General features: G+C 43.0%; 1 protein-coding gene and 1 non-coding gene across 4 annotated transcripts in view; one reads left to right on the top strand and one right to left on the bottom strand.

Moving 5' to 3' along the window:
* Positions 1–13,466, top strand: part of Znf318 (zinc finger protein 318) — a 38,000-nt gene that overhangs the window by 18,718 nt on the left and 5,816 nt on the right. For 2 of the 3 annotated variants that reach the window (XR_004387690.1, XM_032900628.1), the window contains exons 5-7: positions 857–956; positions 3,815–4,116; positions 6,080–6,280. Coding sequence is in view for 2 of the 3 variants with exons in the window: in XM_032900628.1 (XP_032756519.1) it covers positions 857–956; positions 3,815–4,116; positions 6,080–6,280 (603 nt within the window). In the remaining variant the exon portion in view is untranslated. Of the gene's footprint in view, positions 1–856; positions 957–3,814; positions 4,117–6,079; positions 6,281–6,735; positions 6,836–7,343; positions 7,463–7,710; positions 11,795–13,466 lie in introns of those variants that run through there. The other variant, XM_032900627.1, reaches the window with a different exon arrangement.
* LOC116899826 lies at positions 2,470–2,594 on the bottom strand. The gene has a single exon (XR_004387826.1). It is a non-coding gene; the product is annotated as a small nucleolar RNA SNORA38 (small nucleolar RNA).

Below are 13,466 nucleotides of genomic sequence, written 5' to 3'. Positions count from 1 at the left end.
CAGAGCTTCTGTGTGCAGGCATGTGAACTTCGGGTGAAGGAGTTTTGTTTTGAGGCCAGGTCTTGCTCTGTGGACCTAGCTGTCCTGGAGCTTGTTATGTGTACCAGCCTGAGCTGGAACTTACTCCAGTCTTTTGCAGACACCTCCTAAGTGCTAGGATTTAGAAGTGTGTGCCACTACACTGGGCTTTAAGTTTAAGATTCAAGCACAAATGCTAAATGGGGAGAAAAGGAGGGTGTTGGAAGCTGAGGAGCTCCTGTCAACACAGAAACACAATTTTCAAGGGGAATAATTTGTTTTATAACCAGAGTGAGTTCCATCGCCCAGGAATACAAGTACCAGGTTCCACTGTAGATGTAGATACATGAGGTGTGTGTTTTTATTTTTGTTTTTTGGTTTGTTGTTTTGCTTTGTTTTGTAACAGCCCTGGCTATCTAGAATTTGCTTTGTAGACCAGGCTGGCCTCATATTCACAGAGATACACCTGCCTCTTCTTCCCAAGTCCTGGGGTTGAAGGTGTATACCACCACTGGCTGGCTTCAATGATGTTCTTAGCATTTGAACTGATGAAAATTCTGGTCTGCTAAGAATACATGGTTGTATGGTTTTGGTAGTCACAAGGATATTAGACCAGACAGTCCCATAGGTGTGAGCTGTAGTTGACTTTCAGAGGGAGTAAAACTAGCTCACAATGGTAGAGTTCTTCTGGTCTTAACGTTTTGACTCTGTGAGCTTGGCGTTCAGTCATGTAATCTTATAGTCTTTAATACAGCTGTAGCTGCTCTCTCCACCCTCCCTGCCCTCCTACCCTGTCTTGGGAGCTTCAGGTCACACTCTCTCCATGTTTATTGTACAGGTTATTGAGGAGAGAGAGAGACTGAAAACCGAGCAGGAAGCCCGGCAGAAGAAAATGTTTTATCTCAGAACTGAGTTGGAGCGGCTCCATAAGCAACAAGGTATCAGACAACTCCTTTGTATGGCTGCTTTGTTGAGCAGTAGATTCGCATGGAGAGGTATTAGTACTTAGAATCAGTGAAAACAATTTGGGCATAAACCTGGAGAAAAGTTTTAATACTCATGCAAAGACTCCTCGGGTAGTCCTCTCAAGTTATTAATTATTTTACCATGTATTCTGTTTTATTCTCTCTCTTCCCCTTTCTTCCTCCATTTGTATTCCAGTGTGTAATTTGTTGTTGTTGTTGCTTTTGTTTATTGAGTCAGGCTTTCTCTGTGTAGCCCTGGCTGTCCTAGAACTCACTTTGTAGGTCAGGCTGGCATTGAACTTAGAGAGTCTCCTGCTTCTGCCTCCAAGTGCTGGGCTTAAAAGTGTTTGCCACCATGCCTGCCACTAAGTGTGTAATTTTTCCTGAACTCTTTTAGAGAAAGTTGTAGATATGATACCCTTGAGAACTTCAGTATGTATTTCCAAATAATAATTCACGTATGCAATACACTAATCAAAACCAGAAAATTATGGATAAGGTGATGATGGTTCAGGGCTACAGCAAGTGCGAGCATCTGAGTCTGGGTTCTTAGAACCCACAGAGAGTTAGATGCAGTGGCATACGCCTGTGATCTCAGCATTTCTATCTTGAGATGGGAGGCAGAAACAAGAGAGCCCCAGAAGCCTGGTGTATGTAGCAAAAGAGGTCTCCAGCAAAATGGAAGATGGGGCCTAACACCCAAGGTTGTTGCCCTTTGACCTCCACTCCAGTAAGATGTGTATGCCTGTACTCACACATAGGAACATATGCATACACATACACACATGTAAAAAGTTTGTCTGTTTGGTTTATTGAGACAAGATTTCTCTGTGTAACAGTACTGGCTGTCTTGGAACTCTCTTTGTAGACCAGGCTGACCTCAAACTCACAGAGATCCACCTGCCTCTGTATCCCCAGTGCTGGGATTCAAGGCGTGTGCCACCATGCCCAGCTGCAAAAAGATTTTTAAAATTAAGAAATTAATCGTACTATCTAGCCTAGCAATCTTATTTATATTTTACTAATTGTTTTATTACTGTCCTTTATAGAAAAAGAAATTGAAAGGTTATCCATCATGCTTAGTTGTCTGTTAGTCTTTCCCCTTTTAATAACAGTAGTTTCTGAGCCACTCTAGTCATAATTTGGTATTTTAGAAAAGGTCATGTATTTTATAGAATATCTCATAATTTTAGTTTATCTGATGTTTATGATTGACTTTAGTTTATTCATTTTTGGTAAGACTATAACAAAAGGAATGCCAAATTCATGACAGGAGTATCTTGGGAAATCTTTGAGACTGTGGTAAAGTCACTCGTAAAGCTCCTTCCCACCACTTTAACTCATGTCTCTAACCTGCGACCCTTGCTTTGATGGTTGGTGAGTGACTTTTTTTTTTTTTCCATTTTTGTTATTCCTTCTTGGTAGTGGATTCCGATTCCTGTTTTGTTTGTTTGTTTGTTTGTTTGTTTGTTTGTTTTAATTGCTCCTCTGTGGGATCCTGAGCCTGTGGGGCAAGATGGCCCCAGACCTTTCCAAATCCACCATATTTCTTTGCCTCCAGTTCTTACATGGCCAAGGACAGGGAACCAGAACCACGCCTTTGCAGGAGGATGGGTTTCTGTTTCAGTGAGGAACTTCTGACCCTCGTCCCAATTTGTTTAGTCATTTGTGTGAGTGTGTGTTCATTCAGTGATAGGAGGTTATCATTTGTCATTGTCATTGTTTACTTACATGCTCCACGTTGCCCAAATTTAGCTGGCGGGAGCCATGTTGAGTGGACTATAGTGTCCTTTCTGTGTCCCCTCGGCATTTTGGAGAGCTTTCTCTTTAGCCCACAGTGTTCTGGGATACCTTACTTTTTATGTCGTTCCCCTCTCTCCTCCTCTTCTCTTATTTTTGTTGTTTGTTTGTTTGTTTGTTTGTTTGTTAGAGAAAGGGTTTCTCTGTGTAACAACCCTGGCTGTCCTGGAACTCCAACTGTAGACCAGACTGGCATTGTTGTTTTTTATTTTTTGTGAGCAAGCTCTCATGTAACCCACACTAGCCTCATATTCACTGTGTAGCTCAGGAGGATTTTGAAATCCTGATACTCCTGTCTCCATCTTCAAAGTAGTGGGATTCCAGATATGTGTTATTTCTTCTGTTTCTTCATCTGTGCTTTTAAGAATTCACATATGCAGTGAAAGAAAAAAAATGCTTCTAAACACTGCAACTGGATAATAGTATGAAAGGGTAGAGAACAGAAAAAGATAATTGTTTCTGTCTGAAGCTGTGTTGCGTAAGATGAAAAGCTTACTTATTTTATTCCATAAGGGTTGATCCATGAATCAATTTGAAAACAAGAAATATTAGGCATCAAGTCATTACACAAACTGGTAAAATGTTCTTAAGTTAGGTGAGGTCAGATCATCTGTTTCGGAGACACGTGCATCCCGACCTGCCTATGTATGACACCCGGGAGAGTCTCCAGGGTCCCCGAGGTCCTGCCTGTTAGCCTCACCTGATTATCATTGTTCACAAGAGAATGTGATTTCTTGCCTTCACCCTTACTGAGACTTCCTTTCACTAACCCCATATGAAAAGTGTTACTTGCTTTTAAGTTTTTTGGTACAAAATGATTTTGTAACCATACAGCTTTATAAATTGCTACTTATAAATTTTAAAAAATGAATTTTTTTTCTTTTCTTTTTTTCGGAGCTGGGGACCGAACCCAGGGCCTTGTGCTTGCTAGGCAAACGCTCTACCACTGAGCTAAATCCCCAACCCCTGAAAATGAATTTTTTTAGTTTGTCATTTCTTAGACTTCTCTTGGTAAACATTTGACCATTCAGGGGAGATGTTGCGTAAGAAGCGAAGGGAGAAGGATGGTCACAAAGACCCCCTTCTGATGGAGGTGAGCCGGCTGCAGGAGAGTATCATGAAGGACATCGCAGAGCTGCACAAAGAGACAGAAGAAGCAGGAAAGAAACAGTCTGAGCTGGACAAAGTGGCCCAGATCTTGGGAATTGACATCTTTGATAAATCCCTGAAATCTTCAAATGACAGTAAAGAGTCTACAGAGAAGCCTGAAAAAGAAATATCTAAGAGCCCAGAAAAAGAGCTGTCACCCTCAAACCCTTCCTCTAACAACAAGGTAAGGACCAACTTTTCGGTTATTTTTTAGCCCCTATGGACTGCTATCGAGGGGTTTTGAGGATTTCACTATGACTCACATTTGTTTTGTTCACAGACTCTAGGCTCTAGGGGACTGGGATTAAGGTGCACACCAGCACACTCACTGCTACAGCGTTCTCAGTCCTCTTCACACGGCCAGTCATCGTGATGCACGCCTTCCCTAGGCCTCACTGCATTCCTCTGCGTTCTTGTTCACTGTAATTCATCTACCCAAATTCTCATTTCCTAAACGCCTTTTCCCCACCCTCATGACTACTTCACATAAACAGAAGCATTTATTATTGGTGAGATGGCTCAGCGGGTAGAGAATGCTTTACAGAATTGGATGGCTCTAGTTCAGTTCTCAGAGCCTGCAAAAAGTAGGATTCAGGATCATGAGTCTGCATCCAGCACTCCTCAGACAGGGCGGGCAGAAACAGAAGAGTGAGCCAGAGTTACAGGCCCACCAGCCTGCATACACACCCAAGGCAAGGACTGACTCCAGAAGTTGTCCTCTGATCTCCAAACACATGCCCTGGCACACATGAACCTGCATGCGCACACACACACACACACACACACACACACACACACACACACACACACACACTCACTAAAAATTAGACTTGTTAAAGGTCTTAACTTGTACTGGTGACTTTTAGGCAGTTTAGGAAGATCTGGTCTTATTCCTTTCCATCACTCCATAGAAATGGCTGTCTGCTTTATCCATGTGCACTGGCTTTCCAGGACACATAAAAAAAGTGATTACTGATTTCTTAGTTTCTTCATACTCCTAACTTGCTGGCTATCTTTTACATTATGCTTCTCTGTCTAGCCACCATTTGGTTTTGAATGCAGCATGTCTGTCTGCACAGGTCATGTATTCAGCATCTCCTAAAGGTGCAGTGCGTGACTCCTCCCCACCGTGGTCTCCAGCTTTTCTCCAAGGCAGTCAGAGCTTCCCACAGTCTTGAAATCCTCTTTAAAACATTGCATATGTGTGTGTGTGTGTGTGTGATATATATAGTATATATGTATGTACACATATATAATTACATTCATTCAGGTGTGTATAATATGTATATACACACATATATGTATATGTACATACATATGGTTATATGTGCATACATAATATATACACATATACACATATATAGTTACATTTATTTAGCGCTATGTGCACATGCCAGGTGGACAGAGGACAACTTGGTTTTTGAGGCAGGTCTCAGTGTTTGTGCCGTGGCCCATGAGCATGGCACGTCTCCGGTCTCCACTGCCATCTCACCTTATGAGGGCTGGGATCCATGTGTGACACCAGCCTTGCCCTTCACATGGGTTCTGGAAATCAAACTCAGTTCGTCAGCTTGAGTGTAATCCGATCATCTCGCTGACCTCATAGGATCTTGATAATTCTTTTTTAGAAATTTTTCTAAAATATCTCTAAAAATTCTCTAAAATATATATCTAAAGGATATATAAGTAGCTATGTTTTTTTTATTTAATAATTCTTTTTTTCACGTGTATGGATATTTTGGCTACACGTATATATGTGCACCACATGGATACAGTGTCCACAGAGGCCAGAAGAGGAGTTACAAGCAGTTATGAGTGACCATGTGGCTATGGAATTGATCCTGGTCCTCTACAAGAACAGCCAGTGCTCTTAAAAGCCATCTCTCCTGCCCTAGCAGTTATTTCTTGATGTGAAAGAACTGTAGTGCCTAATTCATTTTCTTGGCCTTTGAATATAGGTTCTATTAAGATTCTCCCTATCTTATATAGCTTTTTATATTACACACTAGACATATGGTCATAATTCCTATGGTCCTGATTCCTATGTCCATGGTTCCTATGATTGTGACCACCTGTTTTTTTGAGAGTAGATAAATCTGGACTGCCTTGATTTTTTTTTTTTTTACAAGTGTAGTTTTTCTCTCTAGGAATCAAAAGTAAATGAAAAGTCCTGTATTAAGAGCCCTAGTTCTACTGAAAGCCTCCAACCAACTGCTAAGCAGCCTGATGAGCCTGTCGCTGCTTATGAGTATTATGATGCTGGCAATCACTGGTGCAAAGACTGCAACACCATCTGTGGGACCATGTTTGACTTCTTCACCCATATGCACACTAAGAAGCACACACAGGTAGGTATCCTGACCACTGTTGTTTCTACTTTCACCCTCTTCCCCTCCAACCTCTGTGCTCCCATCTGCATTACGAAGCTGGAAAAGGAAACATTTTCAAAAGGGCAGGAGCCCAGTCTGAAGAGCCAAGCGTTAACAACAAAGGAGACGCCATCCCTAGGGCTCAGTTCAGGGGACCTACTATTATTAAACACCATATGAGTGTAAGTGAGGCTTCTCTCTCTTGATTCCTTGAGTACCTGAATTTTTATTTATCCTTTTCTAGTACTTGAGCTAACATGTTTTTACCTTTTCCACAGGTGATTCCGTTTAAACAGTTGGCAGAGTTGGTGGGTGGGGGTGGGTAGCTAAGAACTGCTGGTTCCCTGGTCTGATATTTAGGGAAGAAAAAGAGAGAAAAGTGGGTCATTGAATTTTAGTGCTGTTGTGTGAGCGCCTCTGCCTCTTGCAAATAGACACTGGATCCCTACAACAGACCTTGGGCTTCAAAGACCCAGAGCGAGGCTAAGCAAGACACAGTAAAGCGAACTGACAAGATAACTGTTCCTGCAAAAGGTAGGCTTCCTCCCTTCCTGCTTTTCCAACTAAAATCCACTCAACTAAAATAGGTTTGAAGTGTTTTTATTAAGAAGTTAGATGAGAAGTTGAATATCTTTAAAATTGTGTTTATAAGTAGTCAGTGCCCCATGTAGAGATGGTTGCCGCCCTGACTTAGTACCTACATGGGTGCTCTCCTCATGCAAATAAGTGAGTTTGCTATTGAGGAGCATGGTGCTAAATCTCTTCTAAGATGCTTGCTGCTTGTTAGACCTTAAGGAGTGGATTTGGCATAGGGCACTACTGGTTTAACCAGGTGAGGCAGTGTTCCCAAGTGGTAAAAGGAATAGTTGCATGGAGGTAAAAACCTTAGGTTAGAAAGAGTATGTCCTTGGGATTTAGCTAAAAGCCACTTCTGACTCCAAAGTGGGTATGGTCATCTTACTGCAGAATAGTGATGGCATTTGCCTCTGGTTTCTGTCATCCTTGATGGAAAAGGCTGCTTCCTCTTTTCTATTTCTTTTAGGCTCTGAGTTTCTGATTCCTATCACTGGGTTTTACTGCCAACTTTGTGAGGAATTTTTGGGGGATCCAATTTCTGGAGAGCAGCATGTCAAGGGTCACCAGCACAATGAAAAATACAAGGTTGGTCTTTGAAGTCCCTGTAGAGCTCCCTACTTTTCTGTACTAATTCCTTTGACCATGTCAAATATCAGAGTTAGCTGCCAATATTTCCTATCCCATCTCACGCTAGAAAGTTCTTAGACCTAACTCTTGAAAAGATTGTTCCAGTGATTTACTCTTTAAATGAGTTGTAGCTATGGCGAGGGCCAAGGTTTTCTCTTATATATCAATTTGACAACTTATTAAGCCTTTATATTTTCTCTTTCCAGAAATATATGGAAGAAAACCCATTGTATGAAGAACGAAGAAATCTGGACCGCCAAGCTGGCTTGGCTGTTGTCCTAGAGACAGAGCGACGACGGCAAAATGAGCTAAAACGTAAACTTAATGAGAAACCGAAGGAGGAGAAGATCGAAAAAAAGGCAAAAATTGTGAAAGAAGCAAAGGAAGATGACAAAGCCTCTGGAGAACTAGAGGACCAACTCTCTGAGGGCAGGAATTCCCCTGAGAAAGGTGACAGTAAAAGGAATGCTAGCCTCAAACCACAAGTAAAAGAAGAAGTAAAGAAGGAATCATCGACAGCATCTTTTGGAAAGTTCAGTTGGAAGAAGCCAGAAAAAGAAGAAGAGAAAAGTTCATTGGTGTCCCCAGGTGCCCCCAAGGAAGACACTGTGGAAACCAATAAGGACAGGGATGAAGGCAAAGCCGAAGTTGGAAAGGCAAAGCCCATCAAAATCAAGCTTTCTGGGAAAACTGTCGTTGCACATACCAGTCCCTGGACACCTGTCGTGACAACTTCAGCGCAGACTAAGATCCGACCCAACTTGCCCATCCCATCCACAGCACTGCGCAAGTCAGGCTCAGCCACAGTGAGCAAGCCTGCTCCTCTTAATACCTTTCTGTCCATCAAGTCCTCTGGAGCCTCCGCCAAGCCTCTGCCGGTGGTTAAGGAGTCTTCATCAGATCTTCTCTTGCCTCCAGATATCATCTCCAAAGCCTTTGGAGGAGAAGAGGTGGTTCTAAAAGGGTCTCCAGAGGAAAAAGTGGAACTGGCTGAAAAGAATGAGCCATCCCAAATACCTGAGCAAATGCTGGCTCTGCTTCCACCTCCACCACCTCCACCCCCACCACCTCCACCCCCACCTCCACCACCCCTGGTTGTACCTCAGCTGTCTGCCCCATCTCCTGCTCAAGCAAATGCTGTCTTAACTCCAGTAAAATCTAATTCGGTGGTATCTCAGACTTTTAGTCTTGGCTTCCAAGGTCCTAACATTTTGAACCCAGGGTTGCCTGTGGCCTTCATGGCCTCAGAACAACCAGCTGCAGTTCCTTGTGATGAGACAGCTCCTGGGGTGAGTGAGAGTGACCGGGACCAGACCCTGATCTCTATGTTAGTTCGGCCTCCACCGCCCCTCTCAAGTGTGTTCAGTGAACAGGCCAAAAAATTAGAAAAGCGAAATTCCTGCTTAGCCACGGCCAATGCTAAGGACCTGTATGACATATTCTACAGTAGTGGTGGAAAGGGGGCCCATGAGACTAAGCTGAGTAGCAGTCCATTGGCCAATGGGGAAAGCAGCAGCCTTTCTAGAACGGAAAGTTCAGATATCTCCTCCACTTCTGCTTTGAAGAGTAGTGTATCCCCAGAGGATCTGCCTCAAGATGTTGCTTTGGCCACTGCCACTGAGATCAGCAATCTTGAAAATCCTATTTCAAAAGGTGTGGAGTCCATAGGGAAATGGTCCATTGTAGATCAGATAGACCCCAAAGGCAGAGACAGCACCTTTAGCTTCCTACAGCCGCTGACAAGATTATACCAAAATAGGCCTTATGAAATGGTTTCCCCAAAGACAGACACTTTGGCCATGTGGACTTCTGGTTCTTTCCAGAATGACACTGAGAAGGATCGACCTTCAGAGGTCAAAATCAAATTTGACCAGGGAGAGCCAGTGCCACCTGCTACAGACTCAACTTCTCCTCTGTCAGATGAACACTGTCAAACCAACGGATCTCAGAAGTTGGTAGAAATTAACCTCATGGATAACCAGGACCAGAACCAAGAGGTGTACCAGTCAGAGGATTGCAGAGAAAGTGAAGGGAAGAGAAACACTGAACTGAAAGGAAAGGTAGCAGCTGAAGAAGGCACTAACATCGGACTCCAGAGCATAGAAGATTCTAATTCAAACTATGGCAACAGAAATACATGGGAAGGAGAACTAGGACAACCCAAGTTGTCAACAGTTGACAAAGAGGCAGAGCAGTCTAGCAGATTGATGACAGGACATGAAAATACAAGTAGCTTAGTAATTGAGTTGAGTCAGTGTCTCCCTTCCAAAAGGACAAAAGTAGATTCATTTCCATCATTGCTCCAGAAGCCAAAAGGCATGCCTGAACTACTTCTGCTGTCCCCAGCTGGATCAGGCATGTGTTTAAAGAGACAAGAGACTTGGGAGAGGCCAGAGAAACCAGAGGTGGAGGCTGAGGAGGTACAAGGTACCCATCCAGAAGGAACTGTGAAAACAGAAAGCGAAGGTTCAGAAAGCTTAGACACTACACATGTAGAGGTGGAGGGGTTTGCAACTCTGAGGAATCTGGGGGACACGCATGCTGAGTTCTGCAATTCTCAGATAGAACAAACAAGGAGATCACCAACTGCCCTGTCACAGAAAATCTGTGAAGAAAATTCTGTGTCATCTGTAGTGTGTAATCCTTCCAGTCCCAGTGATGTTGAACCAGTGCCATCTTTTTCTGGATTTCCATTAGAATCTCCCAAAATTTTGGTGCTTAATTTTGAAACAGAGGGTGCACATAGCTCATCTAATTCCAGAAATGGGAGAATCACCTCTAACTCTTTGGAAACTGGCCACCCTATGGAAAATGTTGACCATGACCTAGGAGGGGAGAGAACACACCAGGCCCTTGACCTCTTGGCTGGAGGAATGTTGTCTGAGGAAGTAAAAGAACCTTCACCACTACAGAAAGATTTGCTTAGGATGGAATCCACAACGGTCAGTCCTTCAGGCCATGGACCATCTCCTTGCCTTCCAGATCTTGTTGATTTTGTCACACGGACACCTGGAGTTCCAAAAGAGAAACCACGTTCTCCACTTTCTGAGCCAGATGACTTTCTCAAGTGTAGTTCCTTGGAGATGGGATCACCACCTCCAGAGATTCTGAATGTGTCTGTATCCGAGGTAGCAGTTCCTCAAGCAAGTGAAGACTGTGACAATGCTTTGAATTTGGTAGAACCTCCCACCTCAGGCTCCCCCTCAAGGGGTCAGGTAATTGGAGGCAGTGTGAGCTCTCAGGAAATGCCTGAACAAGAAGCTGCAGTGGATGTCATCCCAGACCACAGAAAGTCCAGTGTTTATAACTGTCAGGACTACTTGAATGGATGAATCCCTGGATTTTAGAAATTGGATCCCAGGACTAGTTGGCAATCTCATCTGGAACCAGCACAGTAAATGTTCATTGGAGCTTAAAAAAAAAAAAAAAAAAAACCGTCCCCCCCCCCCCTTTCCCTTTAAAATACTAGACAAAATAAGTTTCAACAACTTCTCTACATATCTGTAAAAAAAAAAAAAAAGTGATTTCTGTTAATTTTTTAAATTTTTGGCCAAATTATTTTCTCTTTGTCATTAAAGTCAAATGTCTTATCTGACTCACCACAAAGTGTTCTTTGATTTTAGCTTTGAGGCGGCCATTTCTGTAATGTGAGGGGGGATGGGAAACAGCTGACTTACTGTGTTGTATACCTACCTACTTTTCTGGGCAGCTGCCGGATATCTGGAAGAAACGCCAGAAAGTTTGCTGAAATGGAGAAAGAATTGTTCCACCCTTAGGTTTCCATTCATTTGGATGGGCCTGCCCTAACATTGTTAGGAATGCAGCGTGAGTAGCCCCGTTTGCTGTTTTAACTTTCCTCACTGACATATTAGCTCCTTACTTTGTTGCCTTGGCTTCAAATGGACCTAATCACAGACAGATTTGTTTGGAAATGGCCTCAGTAAATGAAAGAAAAACTGGCAGGCTCAGTTTTGGAAGACGACAAACCGGTAAGGCTTATTTCTGGCTCAGTACCAGGAACATTTGTGTCTCAGAGGTCACTTTTGGTTTTGAAATGGCCTTTGCTCATTGTATTGTGGTCCAGTACATTTTATGTTAAATTGTTTATCAGCCATTTCTGTTGTGAACTCTAGAAGATTGAAATTGGGATTGGACTCACTCTCTGTTCCACAAACATAGATGTACCCCTCTACCTCTCCTTACCCAAGTTATTACCGTCATCGTGTGATGTTTTGGGTTGTACATTTGTTTAATAAAAGATTAAAGAATTTATGAAGTTGGCTTGGACAAGTTTAAATCCATTTTTAATGTGTTACTTTTTGGAATAAATGTGTTCATTTCCTACTTCTTTCTGTATGTTTGTCTTGACACCACACAAATTTGAGCTTCAAAGAAACTAGAATAGTGAACGGCTGTCCTGCCGTCTACCCCAGCCTGCAGCTTTCTCCAGAGCCACTTCCTTCTCATCAGAACGGAGATTGTACAGAATTCCCTGTGCTGCCTGAGTGCAAAGGAAAGTTGGCTCCCCCTAGGCGATTCTGGAAATGGAGCCCCAGAAGGACATTCAGGTGCTTGGTGGGGTGCACTGGGAGCCAGGGAGATCAGGCCTCAGGCTTTCTATCCTGTTCCAGTTTCCTTGTGCGGTTCCTTTGTCAGGTGTGCGTAACCTGGCTCAACAGAGACTCACACGGAGCCAGCCTCCACCTGCCCTCAGCATCCCTTCAAGTGCGGCCCTAGAGTGAGTTTGGTGAGGATAGTTAGTTTTCTAGAGTCTTCATGCAGTCCAGCTTACAAGTTCTGGCCTCCATTGTGAAAGGCATGGATATGAGAGACTGAGATCTTTGACTATGTCTTGGCCATGGTTTTGGATGAATTGCTATACATCATTGTGTTCTGGTTGGCACGTTGTCTTTATTCCTTTAAAGATGAGAATTATTAGCTCATCTCAGTATCAAATATGCACAGAATCCTGAGTAACCACGGTAGGAGTCGCGGAGAGTATGTGAATGAGAACGCGTGCACATGGATGTCAGAAGACCGCTTTGTGCAGTTGATTCTGGGGACTGGACTTGGTCATCAGACTTGAGTGGGAAGCACGCCTACATACTGTTCCTCGTGCCTTCTTAATCTGAAATTTGAGCTGAGTGTACTCTTGGCCTGGAAACCATGGAGTGACTCAAAAAATTGCTCTTAGAAAAGTTTAAACTCCAGGGGCTTTCAAAAGAGAACACTCCAGAAAACTCCCTTATTGTTGTAGGAGGTGATCTAAGGGAATTTAAGGGAAAATAAATTTAAATGCCAGTTTGTACTGACTTTCAGGCCTCAGTTCCACTTCTCTTTTGTGGAGAGGGATTAATCATACCTAGATTTAACTTCACTCCCTTTCAGAGGAAGAACCTCTAGGTTAGGAGGGGCCACTTGAGAGGAGTAGGAAGGGACGAGGCAATATCTGAGGAGGACAGACCTAGCATAGTCCACTAGTTGGTACTCAGACATTTTAAACGTTGATCTTATCTCAGTATTAAAAGTTTGGTCATCGAGCTGGAGAGATGGCTCAGGAGTTAAGAACACTGACTGCTCTTCCAGAGGTCCCGAGTTCAATTCCCAGCAACCACATGGTGACTCACAACCATCTCTAATGGGATCCAATGCCCTCTTCTGGTGTGTGTAGAGACAGCTACAATGTGCTTATATAAATAAATCTTTTAAAAAAGATTTTAATAAAAGTTTGACCTTGGAGGTTAGGAATAGGCTGTTTTTTTGTTTTGTTTTTTGGTTTTTGGTTGTTTTTTTTTACACAGGATTTGTTGCAATAGAATTATGTTTAAGTCATAAGCAATTTTTTCTTACTTTATCTATGTTGATTGGTGTTTTGTCTGTGTGGCTGTGTCAGAAGCTCTGGACCTGGGATTTACAGACAGAAGTGAGTTGCCGTATGGGTGCTGGGAATTGAACTCTGGAT

Source organism: Rattus rattus, chromosome 4 (genome assembly GCF_011064425.1).
Source record: "Rattus rattus isolate New Zealand chromosome 4, Rrattus_CSIRO_v1, whole genome shotgun sequence".
In the NCBI taxonomy this organism is placed as follows: domain Eukaryota; kingdom Metazoa; phylum Chordata; class Mammalia; order Rodentia; family Muridae; genus Rattus; species Rattus rattus.
Note: the sequence above shows the minus strand (reverse complement) of the source record. Positions and strands in the feature narration are given on the sequence as shown.